The sequence below is a fragment of the Carassius carassius genome, chromosome 31 (genome assembly GCF_963082965.1).
Source record: "Carassius carassius chromosome 31, fCarCar2.1, whole genome shotgun sequence".
In the NCBI taxonomy this organism is placed as follows: domain Eukaryota; kingdom Metazoa; phylum Chordata; class Actinopteri; order Cypriniformes; family Cyprinidae; genus Carassius; species Carassius carassius.
The window spans coordinates 5,768,561-5,791,318 of NC_081785.1; the positions used below are offsets into that span (position 1 = coordinate 5,768,561).

General features: G+C 35.5%; 2 protein-coding genes and 1 pseudogene across 2 annotated transcripts; 1 reads left to right on the forward strand and 2 right to left on the reverse strand.

The window, feature by feature from the left end:
* Positions 1–115: 115 nt before the first annotated feature.
* LOC132112018 (gap junction alpha-10 protein-like) lies at positions 116–1,942 on the reverse strand. The gene is made up of 2 exons (XM_059519616.1): positions 1,796–1,942; positions 116–1,552 (listed from the first exon to the last, which is right to left on the reverse strand). The coding sequence occupies exon 2, from the start codon at positions 1,529–1,531 to the stop codon at positions 116–118; it is 1,416 nt and encodes a 471-aa protein (XP_059375599.1). The 5' UTR covers positions 1,532–1,552; positions 1,796–1,942.
* A 3,861-nt stretch (positions 1,943–5,803) lies between these two features.
* Positions 5,804–17,599, reverse strand: LOC132111901 (ankyrin repeat domain-containing protein 6-like; annotated as a pseudogene).
* A 1,494-nt stretch (positions 17,600–19,093) lies between these two features.
* LOC132111902 (ras-related GTP-binding protein D) lies at positions 19,094–21,595 on the forward strand (the record flags this gene model as incomplete). Its single annotated transcript, XM_059519527.1, has 4 exons — positions 19,094–19,668; positions 19,741–19,940; positions 20,033–20,147; positions 21,452–21,595. Coding segments are annotated over exons 1-4 (702 nt in total), but the record flags the coding sequence as incomplete, so codon positions are not given.
* Positions 21,596–22,758: the final 1,163 nt, after the last annotated feature.

The window sequence follows — 22,758 nt, forward strand, 5'->3', positions numbered from 1 at the left end:
CGGAATCTGATCTAGAAATAAATACATTTTTCTTTTCTAAAATAAAATCCCAACAAGTCATTTTGGACAAGGAAGCTTTTAAATGCCTCTATATGAACAGCTTAGTAGCTGGATGTCATTTTTGTCTACTTGCCATAGACATCCGTCTTCCTCCCCCTGGTGGTGGGTTCATTGGCAGGTCATTGAGGGAGCCCAGCTCGGACTCTGAACTCCTTGTGGAGGGACATGATGGACTGCCAGAAAAGCTCTCCGAGGGCATACGGACCATAAAACTGGCTTTCCTGTTAGGTGGACAGAAGTCGCTCTCTGAGGACTCCACAGCATCGTCCCCCAGTTCTGGCACACGACTGGGCCTGTGCAGAACGTTGCGAAGGCAGGCTGGTATTTCTGTATGAACCTCAGGACCCAGATGACCCGAGTTAAAAGGCATAACATCCCTCTCTGAGCCGTTACTGCTCTCTAGACGCTGGCCGCGGTTTTCCCGGTCCTCTAGTAACTCCATGGACCCTTGGGAGTGCAGTTCATGGATCATTCCCTGGCTAGGCTGCCGCATTTGCCGGGGCTGCTGGGTTATGCAGGACACTGGGAGGGTGGCTGCGGTGAAACTGTTGTGCTGCAGCATGTCGTTGCTCGAGCCGACACAAGCACTGGTTAGGAACAGTGGAGGGTCCATTTGCCCCTGTTGGATAAACGTTTTCAACTGTGGGTTTTTGTGGGGGGACATATTCGTCATTACACAAAGTTGCTGAATGGTCGAGTGCTTGGGTTTGCAAAGACTTTTGTCCCCAACAAACTGGAGTCCGCTTAGAGTCTGTTTAATTTTTTTCACCCCCAAGTGGGATATTTCCAAGAGGTTCAGGAACAGCGAAACCCCTGCGATGACAATCATGAAAATCATGAAGATGGTCTTCTCCGTCGGCCTGGAGACATAACAGTCCACGCTGTTCGGGCAAGGCACCCTCTCACACTTGTACAAAGGATCCAGTCCAATCCCATATAAGATATACTGCCCCACAATGAATGCCACTTCTACCACTGATCTGGTAAGGATATGAATTATATATGTACGCAACAAGGAGCCCCTCAGAGGAGCCTTGCTAATTTTCTTTTGCTCTTCCAGTTTCCTCAGTTCCTTCTCCAACTTCTTGTGCTCCTCCAAGAGGGCTTCCATCTCTTCCAGCTCAGCTCTCAGCTGGATTTTTCTCTTGTGCCGTTCTTTCTCCAAAGCCCTCAGCCGGTACAGAGCATGTCCCATGTATACCAGTGAAGGTGAGGAAACAAAAATGATCTGCAGCACCCAGAAGCGAATTAGCGATATTGGGAACGCCTGGTCGTAGCAGACGTTCTTGCATCCCGGCTGGTCTGTGTTGCAGATGAACTCACTCTGTTCATCCAACCAAACGTCCTCAGCCGCCACGCCGAGAACCAGCATCCGGAATATAAACAGGATGGTCAGCCATATTTTACCCACGATGGTGGAGTGGATATGGACCTCCTCTAAAATGCTCCCCAACAAGTTCCAGTCCCCCATCTTCACCGCCACATGTCCGTGCTTAAAGACAAAAAATAGTAGTTTAGGCTACTGTTCAAGTTGGTTTATTCTTTTTTTTGCATTTATACATTAGCCATCATGCATAAGGCTTTTTGCATGTATTCGACAAACAAAAAAGCATAAATTCCAAGTCTAGAAAGTCATGCACATGGATCAACAAACTGCTTGTATGTAATTTTGCCAAAATAATAGTCCATAGCCAATCAAAGCTTTTTCCACAGAACCAAACTAAAATGAACTTACGTTTCAGTGGGATTTGCTGTCTTGTTTCCTTAGTATATAAACAACCATGTTTTCCCAAACAAGGAAAATCATTCCTTCATTTTACAGCCATGGAGTTTGCACATTAAAATGCTGCCAGTCTCTCCACATAATGTCGGCTACAGTGAATGTTCCCCACAGTTGTTACATGCAGCGAGTTCACAGGATGTAGAAATTGATCAGGAACTGACAGGACAATGCCCCATGGCAGATCTTATCAAGCAATTGCTAAAAAACAGCACCCACACACACATAAAAAGTTGCCCGCGATGCCAACCAACCAAATGTCCCCTATGCAGTCAATACAGTATATTCTGCCTCACAAAATGTCATGATATTTTTCTCCAGTGAGCCATTTTCTTGCAAACCCAACTATATATTGGCTCGAACAAGTAAATATGTTTCAAACTTTTGTAAGCATGTATATCCACCCTATTTAACCATTAATCTTTTGTGTAATCTATAATGCCAGTCAATTAAAGCCCAGTTTCATAGCTCCTAACTGCATTGTGCACATCTGTTAGATAGAGATTTCAAAAAGGTGATCTAACCCTGCACCTTGAACAAAATGACGCATGTCAATTTTATCAACTCTATTTCACGGTTTTCCTTTGTTTCCCTTTGAGTTTTTGCCGAAGCTTTCCATGTTGTTTACGTTTGCGAGCACTCAATGTCAAATGAAAGACCTTGCAGTTGATTGCATCATGCCCCCCTCCTATGCTCAATCCATCAATACCGCAGTGATTTGTTAAGCATGTACTTTTTTCTAGTTTTATATGGCACAAATCTCCTTACAAGCGTATTTGCACAGTATTGTGCATTTACCCTATAAATCCAATAGCAATTGATAAAAAAAAAACATGGTTTTGTATTGGGGGGGGGGGGGCAAGCCATGATCCACCAGTCAGCATATGCACGTGATTTTGTTATCCTGATTTGTCCCTACCCGAACCTTTCAGGCACTGCACAACTGGATCATCTCACCGATCACACTACATGCTTCATAAAATGACCAGCCATCCCTCAGGGCCTTTAATTAGCTTTCCATCACATGCTGACAGAGTCAATGGGAGATTGATTTGATTTTCCCTTGTAGAAGCTTGAACTGCAAATGCCAAAAGTCACATCAGGGACATTGCATTACATAATGAGTTCATATGGTACCAAACAAAAGGCAGAAAACCATCTATTGGTCATTATTCTGCGGTGGTTCATTGTGTCTAATTGCCTTGATCAAGGCCAAAATGTGCACTGAATTTTTGAGGAACAGGTTGTTGGGTATTGCAACTAGGGAAAATTGTAGTGCAAAAGTGCAGGAACAGTCATAGGCTATGTGCTGAAACCTACTACATGGTCATTATCCCCAAATAAACCATTTCACACCATTGTGAATGGGTCTGTTATGCGAAAATTTTGGTCCCTGCACTCTTCAGTTTCGAACCCCGCTGCAGCCATCTCACGTTAAATTTGGTGCAACACCGGTTTCGTCCGTGAAGCTCCCTCTAATTTACTCTGGACTTCTGTAGAGGACCATAGTGCAAGAAAGCAGCTTGTTTGCTTCTCGGATCACTGTTGTTTTTGCTTAATCACGTCCATTGTGTTTAGCGTGTTTCAAAAATGGCGGTCAAAAGTTTCTGTTCGTCTTGTTTGTCACAATAACGTCGCCCCCAGCCCCTTATGCAGTTTTTACAGTTGTAAACAGTTTTTGCTTCTAGACCAGCAATATTTTGTTGCTACTAATGAACCACTTTTCCTGGTTCAGAGCTGATGCTTTGGGTATCGAAAGACAAAGAACCGATTTAAAACTAGGCTCTGGCTCTGAACCAGCACTCAAACTGCCTTGGTGGAAAAAGAGTATGTGACAAGAAGTTGTCCAGAATGGTTCCAGTCCCTAAAAATGTATGAGTGTGAGTTCAGTTCTACAATGGTTGTCAATCCCGAAATTAACTAGTGAACACACAGGACTAAAAACAGTATTCTCCTGCTGTGTGAACCTGGCCATGTAGCATCATATTTCCTTTTTTACGTGTTTTCCCCTGCGTTTGCATTGTAACCAATCACACACGATTCTGTTGAGCTTATGAATGCAGTGGCCAATCAGAGACGTCCAGATTAGTCATCGCTGAAACCCCAGAGTTTTGATCTGTGCACGGGCTCGATGACCGAACTCTGCAATCTCGCGAATTCTCTCATAAACAAAGTGCTGAGATACATATGGTAAGAGATTTCATAATGTAGACAACTTCATTTATTATTACTGAAGTTTTTTTGAGAGTGCTTAAACTCGCACTAGAGTAGACTGAAGTGATAATGCGATCTGATAATGGATGTTCCCTGTTTGAATAACTGGGAATGAAAGTGTTAGTTTGTTTTTATATTTTACTTTGTTTCATTATTTTTATTTATTTATTTATTTTTTGCCAATTTAAATATTATTCAAAAATCACTTCAAATATCTAAATGTTTAAATATGTAATAATGCAACAGCCTTTTGTTTTTGTTGCAGTGTAGAAATATTTAGTTGTTTGGGGTGGATGGAGGCAGTGGGATGGACGTCCACCATGCTTATAGATTATTTCACTCTGATCCATTTCAATCAATACAGACTCGTGCAGCCCTGATCTGACTGTTTTGAGATAATGAGATTCCAGCACGCCTGCGGATGTTTACCGAGAAGTGGTTTAGGGTGTGAACAGGGTAAAGAACAGAGCGTGAATAGCGTTACCTTGAAAACATCTGGAATAATGTTAGACTTTGAGGGTCTTTTTTTGTTGTTGTTAATTATTTTAGCCTCGTACTTGAGTCTCAAAGTATTAGATCATTTTTGACTTCAACTTTGTGGTGAACATGATCATGAATAAATTAGTGGAAAAGATATGAATTCTCAATGAAAAGATACTATCAAATCAGACACTGTATATAGGATAATCATGCATCTGACTCTTGCAAAAAAACAGAAATACTGTGCTGCAGAGATCATGGTCATGAGTGTTAAAGATTTGACTCATCAAACTTTTATATCTTTTTCATGTATCGCATGAATTCTTTATTGAATCATAAATCAAAACAAAACATACTGCATTCTTACATGCATTTTAAACAGTTCTCTTCATTCTCAAGTTAAACTACTATAGATGCAATTTAATTAAAACATTTTAATTACATTTTGTATGTACAGAGACTGAAGACTCAAACAATATATTATAGGCACATTCATTTTATAATAACAAGTACTATGTAATTTAAGGTAATTCTATCTAGGATTATAAAAAGTCTACTAGACTGACTGAAAAGCATTTCAATACAATTTAATTCAGAATATTTGAGTCTTCACAAACAGTGAAGATAATTTAATCACTGAAAGTAATATTTTATACAAATAGAAAAATTGTCAATTCTGTAAATTTTACTCACCATAATGCATCCCAAACTGTATAATATACTTTTCTATTTTAATATGTATAAAATACATTTATTCTTTTGATGTCAGCTAAAATTAATTTATTTATTTATTGTGTTGATAGACCAGTCTTCATTTATTTTCACTTGTACTATAGAAAACAAAGTATCCACTTTATATATTTCACAATGATGGAACAGCAATTAAATTTCTTTGAACCGCGATTCTGCACGTTCCTCTTCCTGTCTTTCCGATTCAAATTCCAATTGAACTTGTGGCCAATTCAGTTCACATTCCAGCTCATAGAAAGGAAGCACTTCTTTGATTCTGAATCTTTCTCAACCCTGTTTGAAAGACAAGATGGCGAGTAAATGATAACAATTTCCATTTTTGGATGACTTGACATTGAGCAAAGGAGTACTGTACTCAGTTGGCTAATAGAGCACTGTTTTAGTTAGTTACCGTTAGCATAACCACCACCTACATATAATAATTCCTGCATGCCACTGTCAAAATTAAACTTTGATTTGGAGTCTTATACATTTTAAAATAGTTTACAGTACAATAAAACTACTGTTAGCACACTCAGTGTTTACAAAGCTCCAGTCTCATTTGTAATGCCACGACTTTCATGGGGAAAGTACCGCATGTGTCAAGAGTTTGTATTAGTGTTAGTGCGAAGCTTCTGTAGCTCTTCTTCCAGTGTGTTGATCTTCTCCAGTAGACTGGCTCTGTCTTGCATGGCTTTCTTTTCTGCTTCCTGGATATTCCTCTCATACCAGCGTTCCAGCTGTGTGGAGACCGTCTCAAAGAAACGCTGTGTCACTTCCATGGCATGCAAGTTTGCCCGCTCTTGAGTAAAGGTGGCCTCCATGGGCTGCTGGGAAAACACTTCCAGGGTCTTCATGGTGTTGCTCTGCTGGGTTTGAGTGTGATGGGCTTTGGAGAGCGCAGAAGTTTGTAGAATTGTTTCTCTGCAGGCATTTGCACTTCAAGATCCTGAATCTTAGACATACACCAGTTTTTCACAGCACTGCTAGCAGCTACCCGCATGAAAGATTAAAACAGAGTAATATAAGTTTGATCAATCATGTCTAGACTGATGCAATTGTAGTGCATCTCTTCTCTTAAAGGGTTAGTTCACCCAGATAGCAAAATAATGTAATTAATAACTTACCCTCATGTTGTTCCAAACCCGTAAGACCTCTGTTTATCTTTGGAACACAGTTTAAGATATTTTAGATTTAGTCCGAGAGCTCTCAGTCCCTCCATTGAAGCTGTGTGTACGGTATACTGTCCATGTCCAGAAAGGTAAGAAAAACATCATCAAAGTAGTACATGTGACATCAGAGGGTCAGTTAGAATTTTTTGAAGCATCGAAAATACACTTTGGTTCAAAAATAGCAAAAACAACGACTTTATTCAGCATTGTCTTCTCTTTCGTGTCTGTTGTGTGAGAGAGTTCAAAACAAAGCAGCTGGATATCCGGTTCGTGAACGAATCATTCAGTTCACCAAATCGAACTGAATCGTTTTAAACGATTCGCATCTCTAATACGCATTAATCCACAAATGACTTAAGCTGTTAACTTTTTTAATGTGGCTGACACTCCCTCTGAGTTCAAACAAACCAATATCCCAGAGTAATGCATGCACTCAAATGCATGCAATCAATCTCATATTTGATTTATATTACACTTCTGTTCAAAAGTTCAGGGTCAGTAAGATTTTCTTTTCCTTTTTTTATATTACTACTTTGATTCAACAAGAATGCATTAATTTGATCAAAAGTGGTAGTAAAATAAACAATAATTTTACAAAAGATTTATATTTCAAATAATCTAATTATGAACTAAACATTTCAAATAATTTATGGCTGCTGAAAATTCAGCTTGGCCATCACAGGAATAAATAAAATTTTAGAATATATTAAAATAGAATACAGTTATTTTAACTTGTAATAACATTTTACAATATCACTATTTTTACTGTATTTTTGATCAAATAAATGCAGCTTTTGTAAGCATAAGAGACATTTTATAAACAATATTTGTAAAAATACACCAAACATATGTACAAAAGTATGTTTCATTTCTAAATATAGAGGGTTGTAAAGGAAAAGTACCTGATGCTTGTTTTTTTGCTCTATTCTGCCCAGCCTGCTGTTCATCTCCTCTTGGACAGTGTGAATTTCTGACCTCATCTCCATCTTTGCAGCTTTCAGCTTATTCTCCAGCATTTTAATGAGGGGCTTACAATGACAGTCATTCACAGGAGCCTGTTTGCAGACACTGGTTAAGAGATTTAAAACAAACAAGTGCATTGCATTAAATATAATGTAGAGTTTACCTGCTTTATCTGTCCATCTTTATCCCTGTATAGTGTATAAAGCTGATAGGCTTTTCCAGGAGTTTCCTCTTTCTCCTGAGAGCTGGGGCTGCTGTCTATTACTCTCTGGGATGGAGATCCTCTCTCATGTAGCTGATACACTCTCCGGAACACTTGTTCCAACTTTTTTAATAGCAAAAAGCATATTTAGAATTATTGAACAGAGCACTTTTTTAAATGTTCATGCTAAAGCAAGGATTACTAGATTTTTATTAAGAAAAAAAAAATGTCATGTGAATTGATGAAAATGTGATATCTAAATTAACTTTTTATTTAAGACATAATAATAATAATTATAATGAGTCTACCTTATTATATTAGGTTATATCAATAAAAGCAATGATTAAAAAATAATAGAAATTTTTTTTTTTTTTTTCCGATTTAGTTTTAATAGTAAACTTAAGATTCATTAAGATTTTTTTATATTAAAATAATTCAAATAGCTCATGTTTATTTTTTAGTTATAAAGCCACATAATAAGCAGAATAATATACAGTCAGCATTTTATTATTGCAAAATAAACCTTCTTGGATCATTTAAAAATTGTCATCTAAATAAATAAGACGAACATATAATATGATTAAAAGAAATGTTTCTTAACTTTTTACAGTGAATATAAGATAATATATTGCACTCTAACATTTATGTAACAATCAGTAAATTTTTTAAATATCAATGTTATTAAGATTCATTTTATTAATAGTAAAATAATAAATCAATAGTTCATTTTTATTTGTTTATGTCATCTAATAAGCATAAGAATGTACAGTCAGCATGTCATTATTGCAAAATAAACCATCTATCGAAAATATACAAGACCATATCACCATACCACCATATCACTGCATCATGGTATATTGGTATATAGTATTAAATTGAAGTATATAATAATGTTAATTATTATTCATTTGGTATCGCCACCTTTATTCTTGGGCTCCTGATCTTTTTCCTTGTGCCAGGGTTCAAAGTTGCTGTGTTCTGTTCAGGTTGTATCCTGTGATGCTCTTGATCACAGTCGTTTGTGTCTTCTGCCACTTCAGTACAGTCCTGCACAATGATGGGAGTGCTTAGCATGAGAGAGATATTTGGACGAAAGCAATCACATGACCTCTGATCTCTTTTAGGGTTATGGAAGCTCAGTAGTCATGTGACATTTTCTTCTCACTGGCCCCTAGACCCCAATCATATTACAAACAATGAATCTGCGATAGCACAGATGTCATTCTGCATGCGTGAATCTTTTCTGAATTTTTCTGAGGAATGAACTCTGGGGAGGGACTGAGTTCTTCTCTGGGCCACCAAGACATCTCTTCTTTTTCTCACTGTCTTTCCACGAGCAAACCTCTGCAACTGAGCAGGGACATACAACTTGAGTTATGAGAAGCTGTTGATGAAATAAAGATCAAAGTTTGGATGGTAAGGATATTTCATTTAGCTCCTGCTGGTAGATGCTGTAACCACACAGCAAGGGTACATGGCCATAACTTAAACTCAAACCACCACCAACAAAAAATTCTTACTTTTTTTTTATTTGAGATAGATGCCAAAGCAAAATTTCTCATTTTTATATAAATTTTTTTTTCATAAAAAATAAAATAAAATATATAAACAGACATTAAAAAAACAATAACTAATAAAAATGACAAAAACACAATTACATTTCATTTATAATAATGCTAATTAAAATGAACTAAAATTAAAATGTAAACTAAAATTACAAAACGAAAAGAAAAAAAAACTACACCATCTGACAGCACATGTCTTTTTCCATGTATTTTGGCAAAATAAATATATTCACAAGAAAAGTCTTTCCCGCAGATATGTTATTATATTAGTATAGTTAATATGTTTGTTCTGGTCCTTGAAACTAGTTATGTTCCGTTCACACAGAACAGCATATTTTTGCATTTATTTGACCGTTTAGCTCGCGTCTTGCATCTCCTGCATCTTCTTGCATCTTATGAATGAATCATTTGAATCATTTGCCAACCGATTAATTCCAAAACACTGAATCATTTAGAAATTGACTGCCTATATGAGCCATTGAAGCATTAAAGCTGATTCGTTCATTTAGGAACTAATTAAGGGACTGCCTTTATGAGTGAGTCATTATTCATTAATCAACTGAGTCAGAAGTGATTCAAGTAATCATAAAATGCTTTGTTATAAAGAGCATGTCTAACAGGACAAAGAACTGGTTCTAAATTGAAAATCTTTGAATGTAATAACATAACTTACCTAGATTTTGCTAGAAGTATAGCCAAATCTCGGTTGTTGTTGTCTCGGGCTTTATCAAGAGCAGTGTGGCCAGTCTGTAGATAGATTTAGCGTGTAAATAAATTGTCATTTAGCAGATGCTGTCACCCAAAGCAATTTACAGCTCAATTTGAGCGGCTCTGTTATAACCCCATCCCCACCCCATTATAACTCAATCATAAAGAGATTCAGGCATTTCATGAGATTACATGACTTACATTGTTTCTGATGTTTGCATCAGCTCCAGCTTCCAGTAACAGATTGACAGTTTTCTTGTGATTTAGGGCAGCAGCGACATGGAGCGCAGTGTCTCCTATCTGTAAAATATGTTGATTTTCCCTAAGACTATGATCTGCTGTAGCTGTAATTGTACATGCAATTAACAGAAGAAGTTACTGTAATGTAAACTACAATCTAGTGGTTAAAAGCAGACCATTAATTGTTTGTCTCTCAATTTTTCATTGTATGCCAGTTTCTTATGGCTTGTTGAAGTATAAAATAATACACTACCAAGCCATAAATAATTATATAGCCTAGTTTTGTTTTCTTTTGACAATTTATAGCATAATTGCATATTAACATAGTCTAAGACAAAATAATTGAGAAACTAGGACACAGCAGTGACACAAAAAATAAACCACATCGGTGCTAGATTCAAAACAATCAGAATGAGGATCTGACCTGGTTTTTCTCAGTCACAGAGCAGAAAGAGCCCCAGAGGATCTTTATCATGGCCAAGTGATTGTAGCGTGCAGCAATGTGTAAACAAGTGTCACCTGCCTGGAAGGAAATAATTTTTTCAGTATTTAAAGTTGAACTTTTTACTTTCACTTTGCAATTAATATAAGCATTTCAAATAGATTGTAATGATTTTAGAAGATTCTTGCATTGTTTTTGCAGTCAGGCATCGCTCCACCTTGTAATAGATCTCTAGCAGTCTGGGAATGTCCATTCTGACATGCTAGATGTAGAGGTGTGTTTCCTGCCTTTATGAATACAGTTTAAATAATAGAACTGAAACTGATTGCATAATAATCATTCATCAGAATTCACCAAAAGAGATTTTTGAAATTTAACAGAACATCTCCAGTTTTCAATATGTTGAGTTTTATCAGGTTTTAGTCCATATCTGTTAGCTGTTTTATCTACAGTAATGCATACAAAAATGCATATGTTTTATCTACAGTAATGCATACAAAAATGCATATGCATTTGTAAAAAATGGGTGGGGGGGGGTGAACATGGACATATAGATTTAGTTTTTCTGTACACTGAAATATTCTGTAGAATGAGAATTTCCCTCGCCTATACTATCAGCTGACTATCAAAGAGCAAATCCTGCTATAACTGAACAAACCTGAAAACTGATTGGTGGAAATGTGCTTTGCTAGGAAGCCCTTTTTTGTCTGTGTTTTCTTGTTTTGATACATTTGTGTTAGCAGAAGTTCCTTATGTTGTCTAAATGAAAAACCCCAAAACATATTTGTAAATAATAATAACATTTTAATTTGATGGCTTTTGAGCGTCCTGTTTTAAAACGAAAATTTTTGCTTTTCGAAATATTTGATGGGGTCTCTAAAGAAACCCAAGAAAATGTACATTTTTAAATAGATCATCTGGTTTAATCCTAAAGTAAATGGAAAATATTGACTTACTTTGTTCTTCACTGGGACGCTGGCTCCAGCTTTGACCAATAGCCTTACACAAGTACTGAAGCCATGCCATGATACCTCATGCAAAGCAGTGTTTCCTTCCTGATGAAAGAAAATCAATTCAATGTTCAATGTTCAATTTATTTATAAAGCACACAATAATACAACAGAAGTTGACCACAGTGCTGTACAAAGAGTAAGCTAGCAATCATAAAAACACATTTAAATTCTAAACATTGCCATAGACAACCTTATAATCCAAGCGGCATTAATAATTACATATTACACCACTAGCACAGCACACATGAATGATCAAATGCCAAAGTGAAAAAGTAAGCTTTCAGTTGTCGTTTAAACTCTGTAAGAGAGGAGCATTCTCTGATATAAGGAGGTAAACTGTTCCACAGCTTGGGAGCAGCGGCTGCAAAAGAGCGGTCTCCTCTCATTTTCCTATACGTCCGCGGGACTACCAAGAGGTTTAATGACTCGGAGCGCAGTGCTCTCTTTGGTTTATTCACCTGGATTAGATCAGCTATATATATCGGAGCATTACCATGTAAGGCCTTAAAAACAAATAAAAGTATCTTAAAATTAATCCTATAGAAAACCGGCAACCAATGTATTTCTCTTAATACAGGGGTAATATGCTCATTTTTCCGGGTGCCTGACAGTAACCTTGCGGCCGCATTTTGGACTAGTTGCAGTCTGTTTAAACTTTTATGTTGAATACCATAATACAATGCATTCCCATAGTCCAATCTTGAGAAAATAAATGCATGAACTATCTTTTCCAGGTCCTTCCGTGTTACAAAGGGCTTATTTTTAGCGATTAATCTTAACTGGAAAAAACTCATTTTGACTACTTGATTTATCTGTTTATCAAATTTCAGTGCACTATCCCAGATTATACCCAAGTTTTTTACTTGAAGCCTCAGATAGGGGGATAGTGTGCCCAATTTAATTTTAGATGTGTCAGTGGACTCTGAGGGACAAAATAAAATCATTTCAGTTTTTGATTCATTTAGACACAAAAAATTTGCAGACATCCACCTTTTAATCTCCCCAAGACACTCTGCCAGCCTTTCAAAAGCAGCAGGGACAGTTGGTTTTAAGGGTAGATACAACTGAGTATCATCTGCGTAGCAGTGAAAGGAGACGTCATATTTACTCATGATCTGACCTATAAAGAGAAAAAAAGACTGGTGCTAAAATAGATCCTTGTGGAATACCGCATGATAAAGGCGCTGAGCTTGATGTACATTCTCCCATTTGCACTGAAAAACTTCTATTTTGGAAGTAGGACTTAATCCAATTTAAGACAATACCTCGAATACCAACATAGTTTTCTAAGCATGAAATTAAAATATTGTGGTCAATTGTGTCAAACGCTGCTGTAAGATCTAATAGTAGAAGTAAGGTCACGTCCCCAGTGTCTGTGGCCATAAAAACGTCGTTAAATACTTTTAATAATGCAGATTCTATACTATGTTGTTTTTTGAACCCAGACTGAAAAACTTCACCGATAGTATTGTCAGTAAGGAAAGACTCAAGTTGGATAAAGACTGTTTTCTCCAGGATCTTAGCTAGATAAGGTAGCTTTGAGATTGGTCTATAATTGCACAGCACACTCTTATCTAAGTTTGCATTTTTCAGCAACGGATGCACTATAGCATGTTTACAATAAGTTGGAACAATTCCAGACAATAGACTCTTATTAATTATTGATAATACAAATGGACCAATCAATTCAAAAACCTTCTTAAATAGTGATGTAGGAACAATATCTTGTGGAGAGACTGTTGGCTTTAACTTACAAACAATATTTAAAAGTGTGGATAAGGAAATAGGCTCAAAATCAGACAACACAGCATGAGTTACAGGTATATCCATAGGCTCATATGAATATTGTTGTATATTCCTTCGGATGTCCGATATACGTCTGACAAAAAACTCCAAAAGATTTTCACATAAATCCATAGGTAAAACTCCAGGGACCTCTAATCTAGGGTTTAGAAATACATCAATTGTTGAAAAAAGCACTCTTGGGTTTTGACGATTCTTCTCAATAATATCTGAGAAAAATCTGAACCTAACAGTTTTCACAGCCTGTTGGTATTTACCTAAGGAGTCTCTAAACATTTCATACGAAATCTTTCTTCCATTTACGTTCACATCTTCTACACTCTCTTCGCACCGATTTAACATGTTCATTGTACCAAGGGGGAGACTTATTTATTTTTTTGCTCACCTGTCTCAAAGGTGCAATACAGTCTAGTGTTTCTGTGCATATAATATTGAAACTATTTATAGTTTCTTCTACATCAAGATGTGGAGATACTAGGTCCACTTTCCTATACTGCAGCTTCTCCACAAAAGACACATTAAAATCTACATGTGAATTAGGTATTAGAGGACGATGCAATGTTTTAGCTGCACAAAATTTTCTCGGCTGACAAGGAAGAGAAACCGTACATAAAATCGGATTATTATCAGATAACACAAAATCCTCAATGATAATGTCCTTGACAACTAAGCCAAATGATAATATCAAGTCCAAAGTGTGGCCATGATTGTGAGTAGGGCCATTCACCATTTGTTGAAACCCAAAGGAATCAATAAGATTTATAAAATCTTTTGTTAAAGGGTTTGATGGACAACATACATGAATATTCAAATCCCCCATTACTAGAATATGATCGTATTTTAAAACAATGTCAGATAAGAAAGCAGCCAGTTCTGAAATACAGTCCTTATTTGCTCTCGGTGGTCGGTAAATAACAGCACACAGAACAGGTGTCGTTGATTGAATTTCAAAGGCTTGAAGTTCAAAGCTTGAAAACTGCTCAAATTGAAGTACGGTACAAATAAAATTGTTCTTAAAAATAGAAGCCAGTCCTCCACCCCTTCCTATTTGTCGAGGAGAATTAAAAACTGAGAAGTTATTTGGTACAGCTTCTCCCAAAACGTATGTATTTTCAGATTCTATAGCAATTGAGGTTTTTAATTTAAAAAAACTGACTCACAGTAGTCAGGATTTTTACATCTGACAGGTTTATTTACAGCTAACAAGATACTTCAGTCTTGATTCGTTTAAATTACAACAGTTATGTTATTAATATTCATGATGAAAAAAAAAGATGATTTATTGATTGCAAATGAACAGACCTTGTCTTGTAGATCAAGTGCACAGCCTCCATGGATGAGGGCAGAGATGGCGTCACGGTTTCCCACAACAGCTGCCCGGTGCAGGGCTGTCCGATGACCCTGGAACAAAAAACAAAAACACATCCAGTTTGATTTAACATTAGCACTGTTGGGAGGTCATATATTCTATCAAAACACAAAGGCCACCAGAGGTCATACTTCAGCCACATTCAAACTTGCTAGAAGATGGCAAATTTAGCAAAAATCACAAAATACTGGCTTAAGCCTTCTTGTAATTTTCTCAAGGGAATAATGGTCAACACAGAAAGAGATGTAAAAGAGATATACCATGAGTTTACATCTTCCAGGCCACCTCTGTAACTGCCGTCTACCCGCTGTGGAGTGAGCGCTGCCTCGCTGTGACTGTTATGTGAGACCAGGTGAACTGGATAGCAGCCGTCCTGTGGAAAACAAGGCACGCATGTTCACATAAAAGAAATCACACGCAGATATGCCACAATCCCGCACGCGGGGACTTACGAGAGAACGTATGACCAGCTGGCTTTACTGACATTAAAAGAGTCACATAATCCCTCCTCGCACAGGAACAGAGAGAGATTCATTGTAGTCTTTCCTTTAGGTCTATGGGCAAGAGAGATTTCTGGATAAGAATGAAACTCATCAGATCTCTGTGATTTTTAAGTTCTTGTTCTGATTTCAGGGATGACTCTGTAAATTTTGTGCATAGCAATATGCTTCTCTTTTATAAATCCAAGTGAATGGTAAAATTAGGACAAAACGAGTGGTAGAATTGAAAAAATAAACTTTCTGAAATTTAGTGCGTCAACACAGGACAATAATCTGTATGGTTATGTAAAATATTTTTAATAAACAATTGCAAATCTAGCATTTAACTACAATTAAAAAATTAATTGAGACAACAGGTTGGTAATAAATAGATTTTTAGCTACATTGAATTGTGTTGAGTTCTACTGAATTTTATTGAATTGTATTGAACACTGCAGTCCAACTGAAAATCTTTGACAAACCAATCATCAAAAGGCTGACTCTGATATTACTAGATTTGTATAAATATAAGTTAACATACATATTACAGTAATATTTTTTATAGATATCTGACAGTGATGATGACTTGATGTTTTTTATGTTGTTCAGTATATTTTAATCTGCATTAAGTTATGGTCTGAGATTTTTATTTTAAATATTTGATCAAATAAACATTAAAAAAGATTTAAGAAATATTCTAATGGTCTCTGGTCAGTTTTGTTATTGTAAAATAAAAAAGGTAACTTACTCAAATTAAAACTATTTGAAAAATGTTATTAACTGAAAAGCTATAAATAAAATGATAGAAATGATAAAACTAAATGCAAATTAATTTAAATATTAAAATAACTAAAACTGAAATACAAATTAACTGAAGTTAAATATAAAAAAAATGACAAAAGGTAATTACTAAAACGAAAACTAAATCAAATTGAAAACTGAAAATATAAAAATAAAAACGTATTCAAAATATAAATAAATGCTATTATAGTGTATAATAACACTTTCTCTAATTAATGTCAAAATCAAAATGGCTTTTTTACCACATCTCATGAATCAGCATTTTGTTGAATTGGTCAGAAAAGAGCATGTGATGATCTCATTCTCTCATTGAAGAGTGATTTTGACTGCATACAGCAACAGTGAAGCATTAGAGAGATTGCTGAAAATGGCGTAAAAAAATATGCATTAAACAATGTACACATGAAAAGCCTGAACCAAATGTGCTAGAGAGCAAGTCTGAAGAGTTGCAGAGTTTGATCTCATGGTTTTAGCAAGATGAGAGTCCTAAAAGCTACAGCGGGGTCATGGTAGGACAGATGGAGAATAGCTCTGGTGTCTCTTTTAGTTAAATAGAAAAAGAAATCATAATGTTGCTTGTTGCTCAACAGTTCATGAAATAATTGGTGCTTATAAACTAGTCTAGCTAATGAATTATTAATGTTTCGCATTAAAAAGGAATGAGAGATGTCAATGTCTTCAGCCTCTCACAAATCCTAGAATAAAGCAATCAACTCTCAATACAGCATTTCTGCATGACCTTCTAATGTCAATGTGTCTGATCTGAAGTCATCATGAAGTATGTAAAGGCAACATCTGAGAGTTTAATGTGGGTGGGAATGTTGCATACAATCACAAGAATACAGCATTTCTGAGTGAGTGTGATTTGCTCATATAGTTTGTTATCAAGGCCGCATTAATCATGTGGATTCATGAATTACTCAGTCCACAGGGAAATTAGGATTTGTTTTAAGATAACACGAGAATGAAATGTGTATGAATGCCAGATTGGTGAATCCATGTTAGAAATCATAAAATAATTAACAAGAAGTTCAATCTCTGGTCATTTAAGGAACGCAACCAGGGAAATGCCCTCCAGACACTATACCTCAAAATAATAATAATAAATATTCAACTTAAAATTTTCATATTCATTTTCATAGTTTAATACTGTACTATTCTGATTATTATTTTTATTCTGCTTCCATTTGAAATTTTAATAAATCAATGCAAATCATGCATTGTTTCAGCATATATTGTAGTCCTTTTACTGTATCTATTTTATAGGAAAATTACAATCAGTACAGATGTAAAGCTCTTGTTATTGCAGTCTTTCTGCTTATAGCTTGAGCCTCATGGATCATTTCTAAGCTGATCTTTATTTTATATAATCAGCTGATCTCAAAGCTTAAACTGAAGCAGCATCTGCTAAGAACTGGTTTACTTAATGTGTACATATATTGTGGGCTTTACAAAAATGTTTCGTAAAAATAATGTAATACATTTTTTTTTTTTTTTTACATTTCAAATAATAAGGTAATCAAAGAATGATGATCATACTAATAAAATTCATAAATACCTTTTTAGAGTTTCTGTTGGGTCAGATGGGTTCCACAGCGTCAGTGGCTGGAATGAGAGAGTAAAAGTGCAGAGTTTACAGTGCACACGCTAAACATCTGTACTACACCACCCAACCACGCTCACCGCCTGCTGTCCCAGAGGAAATTACCCACACGAGCACGCAGTCTGCTGGCTTTGTGTCTGTACAGAAGCAGAGGTATCACAGTAGGTCAAATCCTGTGAGACCACAATAACCACAAGAGAAGATGGGCTTGAGTTCTAACTGGAGTCACTGTAAAGTGTGTAACAATGTTATATACCTTATACCTGTTCTTTAATGTATACAGCCTAACAGTAGCCTACTGTAAGTGATTTTCAAACTTAAAAGCTGTCTGACAAGAGGAACTTAAGCATTTGTCAAAATATTAGCTGTAAAAAAGAGCCAGTTAATACTCTGAAGTTCAACAGACTAGTTATGACCCTGAGGAATCAGAAGAGTGTGCAATTGTCTTTATTTACATATTCGGTAATGGATCGAATGTTCCCTTATTTGGTTGTATAAGGCCTATTGGAGCATCAGTGCAAAGTATGTAGCCTACAATAATAAAGTTTGAGACTGTTTGCACCCAACAGAACGAGAGCTAAACTAGAAAATCATAAAATCAAAAATATTTATTATACATTTTTTGCAGCGGTGAACATAAAGAGAAAATAACACTCGTCTCTCATAAACGTACTTTTATTATTCTCTATAAATAGTTATTGAGTGATACATCACAGCACTTACAGCGCCGTCTGTCGACTGGCCACGAAATCAACATTTTAAATAAATAAAATATTTAGAGCCATATAAGGTCATAGAACATTGATTAAACAATTAAATAGCAATTCAATAAATGTGTATATAATGATAATAATAAAAGCAAAATATTATTATCATTATTGTTGTCAGTTATTTATATTGAATTATTAGTATTTTGTTAGAGTGTTGGATATCTATTATATTTGCATTACAGCATTGTTACGGTGTAAAGTAAAGTTAGTAAAATATTGTGTTACTATTATGCTACTAGGCTATAAATTATTAACATTTCACATAGCCTATAAGAATATATATATATATATATATATATATATATATATATATATATATATATATAAGCTGCAATACCAAATAGGACCACATGGAGATTCGCCTTAATCTGACTGGATATATGGATCCAGTGAGAATTATTAAACATTTTAAACAATTATTAAACAAAAAAAGTGATTACCACTGTTACCAGTAGATGGCATCAGAGGAGCACTTACTGGCTTGTTAGTCATCTCATTTCCACTTTTTTGCTTCATATTTTGAGATGATGAAATCATTATTATAAAATAACAAATCATCAAGAAATCAAATCATGTTGTATGTATGAGGAAAGAAAAGCCACAAAGTGCCTTGAATCACACATAAAGCAAGCAAAAGGTGCTTCTTTTATTATCATTTTATAGAAAAAATAAGTCCATTTATTAAGAATTCCATAAAAAATCTAATTTTGCATGTTACTGTTACTAAGTAAATGTTGTTCAAATCAAGCTCAGTTCTTTACTGTCAAATTTGTATTACCAAGAAATAAATGTGTTTTATTATATATAATATTATTAGTAACTGCACTAAAGTATTCAAATGAATGTCACCAGCAGTTCATTGGCTCGGTTTAGTTTAGTTTGAATCCTGGTTTTGGTTCATCATTAACCAAATGTGGCTTATGTATTTATGATGATTTAAGATTCACAAGCGGTGTTTCTGTGTTTGTCTCTTGTACAGTGCTGGACTTCAGTGATCCGTTCAGCAGCAAGGTGAAACCTCGGATCCTGCTCATGGGCCTGAGGCGAAGTGGCAAGTCTTCCATTCAGAAAGTTGTGTTCCACAAGATGTCACCCAACGAGACTCTCTTTCTGGAGAGCACTAATAAGATTTGTCGGGAGGACGTTTCCAACAGTTCTTTTGTCAGCTTCCAAATCTGGGACTTCCCTGGTCAGATTGATTTCTTCGACCCCACATTCGACTATGAGATGATATTTCGTGGCACAGGGGCTCTCATCTTTGTCATAGACTCTCAGGTGAAATATCTATCTGTCTGTCTGTCTGTTTGTTTTTAAAAAAAAATAAACTACAAACATGTTACTGTGCAGGACGATTACGTGGAGGCATTGAGTAGACTTCACCTCACTGTGACAAGAGCCTACAAGGTCAATCCTGACATCAACTTCGAGGTCTTCATCCACAAGGTGGACGGCCTTTCAGATGACCACAAAATTGAGAAACAGAGGGACATACACAAACGAGCCAATGACGATCTAGCCGATGCTGGTTTAGAAAGAATACACTTAAGGTTGGTATCATAATAACAGATCAGATATTATGTGGCATTTTTGAAATCATCAGAAGTTGGATTTGTGATGAGAAATGCATTATTTCTTTCAGCTTCTACTTGACAAGCATCTATGATCATTCAATCTTTGAGGCCTTCAGTAAAGTTGTGCAGAAACTCATCCCTCAATTTCTCACCCTTGAGAATCTGCTCAACATTTTCATATCTGTGAGTAGATGAACATCTTTTAGTTCACTGTGTGGCCCATGCACCTCTTTATATCTTATTTTCATCATGGATAACCAAAGTGAATCTCTGATCAGTGCTTAGTGTTGAATTAATTATGTTCTTGCTCAATGACTGATCATTTAAAACTTAACTATTTCTAGTAATTCATTTATTTTTGAGCAGAGGTGTGGTAGTGAAACTTTTGATTAATTAAGACATCAGTGGTTACAGTCGATGATGCATGGAAAGTTATCTTAAGATTTAAAAGAAGGGTACACTAATTATAAATAACTTGCAAATAGTTTTCACTATCAAACAAATTAACATTCTAAAAGAAATTATATATTTGATGTAAACAAGCATAACCAGAAAGCATGATTTACATTTAGCAGACTCATAAATACTTCAGCAGTTTTTTAAATTAGCCAGTTGGTGGCAGCAGAGGGTAATTTGACAGGATAAAAAGACTGCTACATGCGTACAATAACTGAGCAATCTATAGATTTATTATTATGAAGAATGAAATCTCTTAACCATCTGCCATTCAGTGCATTGTCTGATTTCATAGATTGATTCAGATTGACCCTTGATCTGTGTCCTGTAACTATATTTAGATACATGTTTAAAAGAATAAACACTTTTATTCAATAAGGACACATTAATCAAAAGTGACAGTAAATAAAAATATTCTATTTCAAATAAATGCTGAGCTTTCTATTCATCAACAAATCCTGAAATAAAATCATGTTTTCCACAAAATTATTAATCGTTTTTTTACTGTTCTCACTGTATTCAACATTAAGAATAATAAGAAATGTTTCTTCAGCACCAAATCAGTGTATTAAAATGATTTCTGAATGATCATGTGACACTGAAAACTGGAGTAATGATGCTGGAAAATCAGCTTTGCCATCACAGGAAAAATATATTTTTTATATATAAATAAAATTTAAAGTAGTAATATTATTTCACAATATTACTGTTTAACTTTATTTTTAATAAATAAATCTAAATCAATTAATGTAAATGTAAAATTTAAATTTATATAAAATACAAATATAACTGAATAATTTTTTACTGTTATGTTTGGAAAGAAATGTCACATGGGAAGAGTCACATAACTTGGGAAGAAGCTTTCAACAGCTTTTATAGAATTAAATACATTTTCTAACAACAGTACTTGCAATGCAGTTGATTACTTGGTTGCGTAATTCATTTCCACTTCAAAGTGTTCTTAGATTGTTCCGCTGCCTTTCTTAAGAATAACAGCTGACCTCTAACCCCGTCCTGTGCTCTCATTGCAGAATTCAGGGATTGAAAAGGCTTTTCTCTTTGATGTGGTCAGTAAGATTTACATAGCAACCGACAGCAGCCCGGTGGACATGCAGACCTATGAACTATGTTGTGACATGATAGATGTGGTTATCGACATCTCATGCATCTACAACTTTTTTTTTTTACCCTATTAACCAATATAAAATACACAATAAAATACAACACTCCACATGCAACAACCTTGTTTTCCTATAGCCGTTGTTGGATGGAATTTAATCTTTTGTGAATTTAGTAGCATATAACTTGAGGATATGTAAACACTGGCTGTACACATTGGAAGGGCAGAGCGTTGCACCTCCAGCGCCATTTGTCCTGGAATTTGACGGGAAACAGCGGTCTGGGTAGGTACAGGAACACAGGTCTTACCCAGGGCCCCACATATGTCGGTTCTCGGTGGCCTGCAAGAGCAGATGGGCCACCTCATCACTATCTGATGAATAGGAGAGCAGGCAGGACAGTTAACCCTGCAAACTGTAGCCGTATTAGTCTGTAACTGAGAGGCATGGAGTTTAAAGGAATAGTTTACGCAAAATTGAAAATGTTCTTATTATAAGAATATCAAAAATGGTCTCCAACTCTATCTCTTCTTCTCCTCCAACTTCAAAATTGTTCAGCATAGTTGTTTTGAACTGTTTTACAGTGAGAAGGATGCTTGACATGTAGCCTTTGTGCGTTCCACTTAAACCGAGCTGGACCAAGACAAGCATTTGTAGTTAAAAAGTATGTAATTTTTTTTTTTTTTTTTAAATGACTGATCATTTCACTAGAGAAGACCTTTAACTGTCATGTGGATTACTTAAACTGGCTGAATATGGATTGTGGAAAGTCAAAAATGGTCTACGTTAAGCCCTGTTCATTTGTTTTAGATGAGAGAAAAAATCCTGGAATATTTTTCTACAAAATCTTGAATGACTTGGGGGTAAATATTCATAATTCATTTTTGGGTGAACTCCTTTAAGGCACAAGATGTTCATGTCAGTTCAGCCCATTTCGGCATTTTAATGTGCATTAATATATAGTATATGGCTTTTATATAGATTTGGTGAGGTGCTGTGGAATAAATTTCTTGCAAATCACTGAAATTAATAAGTTGCTTATTTGTTCCCTATTCATCATATTGAAATTGATTTGTGTTCTCAGTTTCAGGAAGCTCCAAATTACATGCTTTATTATGTCGACTTAATTTGCTCATCATCTTTTCCATATTTTCTTTTTTTGTGTGAAAATATTTATATATTTGTAACATCCATGCATAATAGCGTAAATTTGTTTGGTT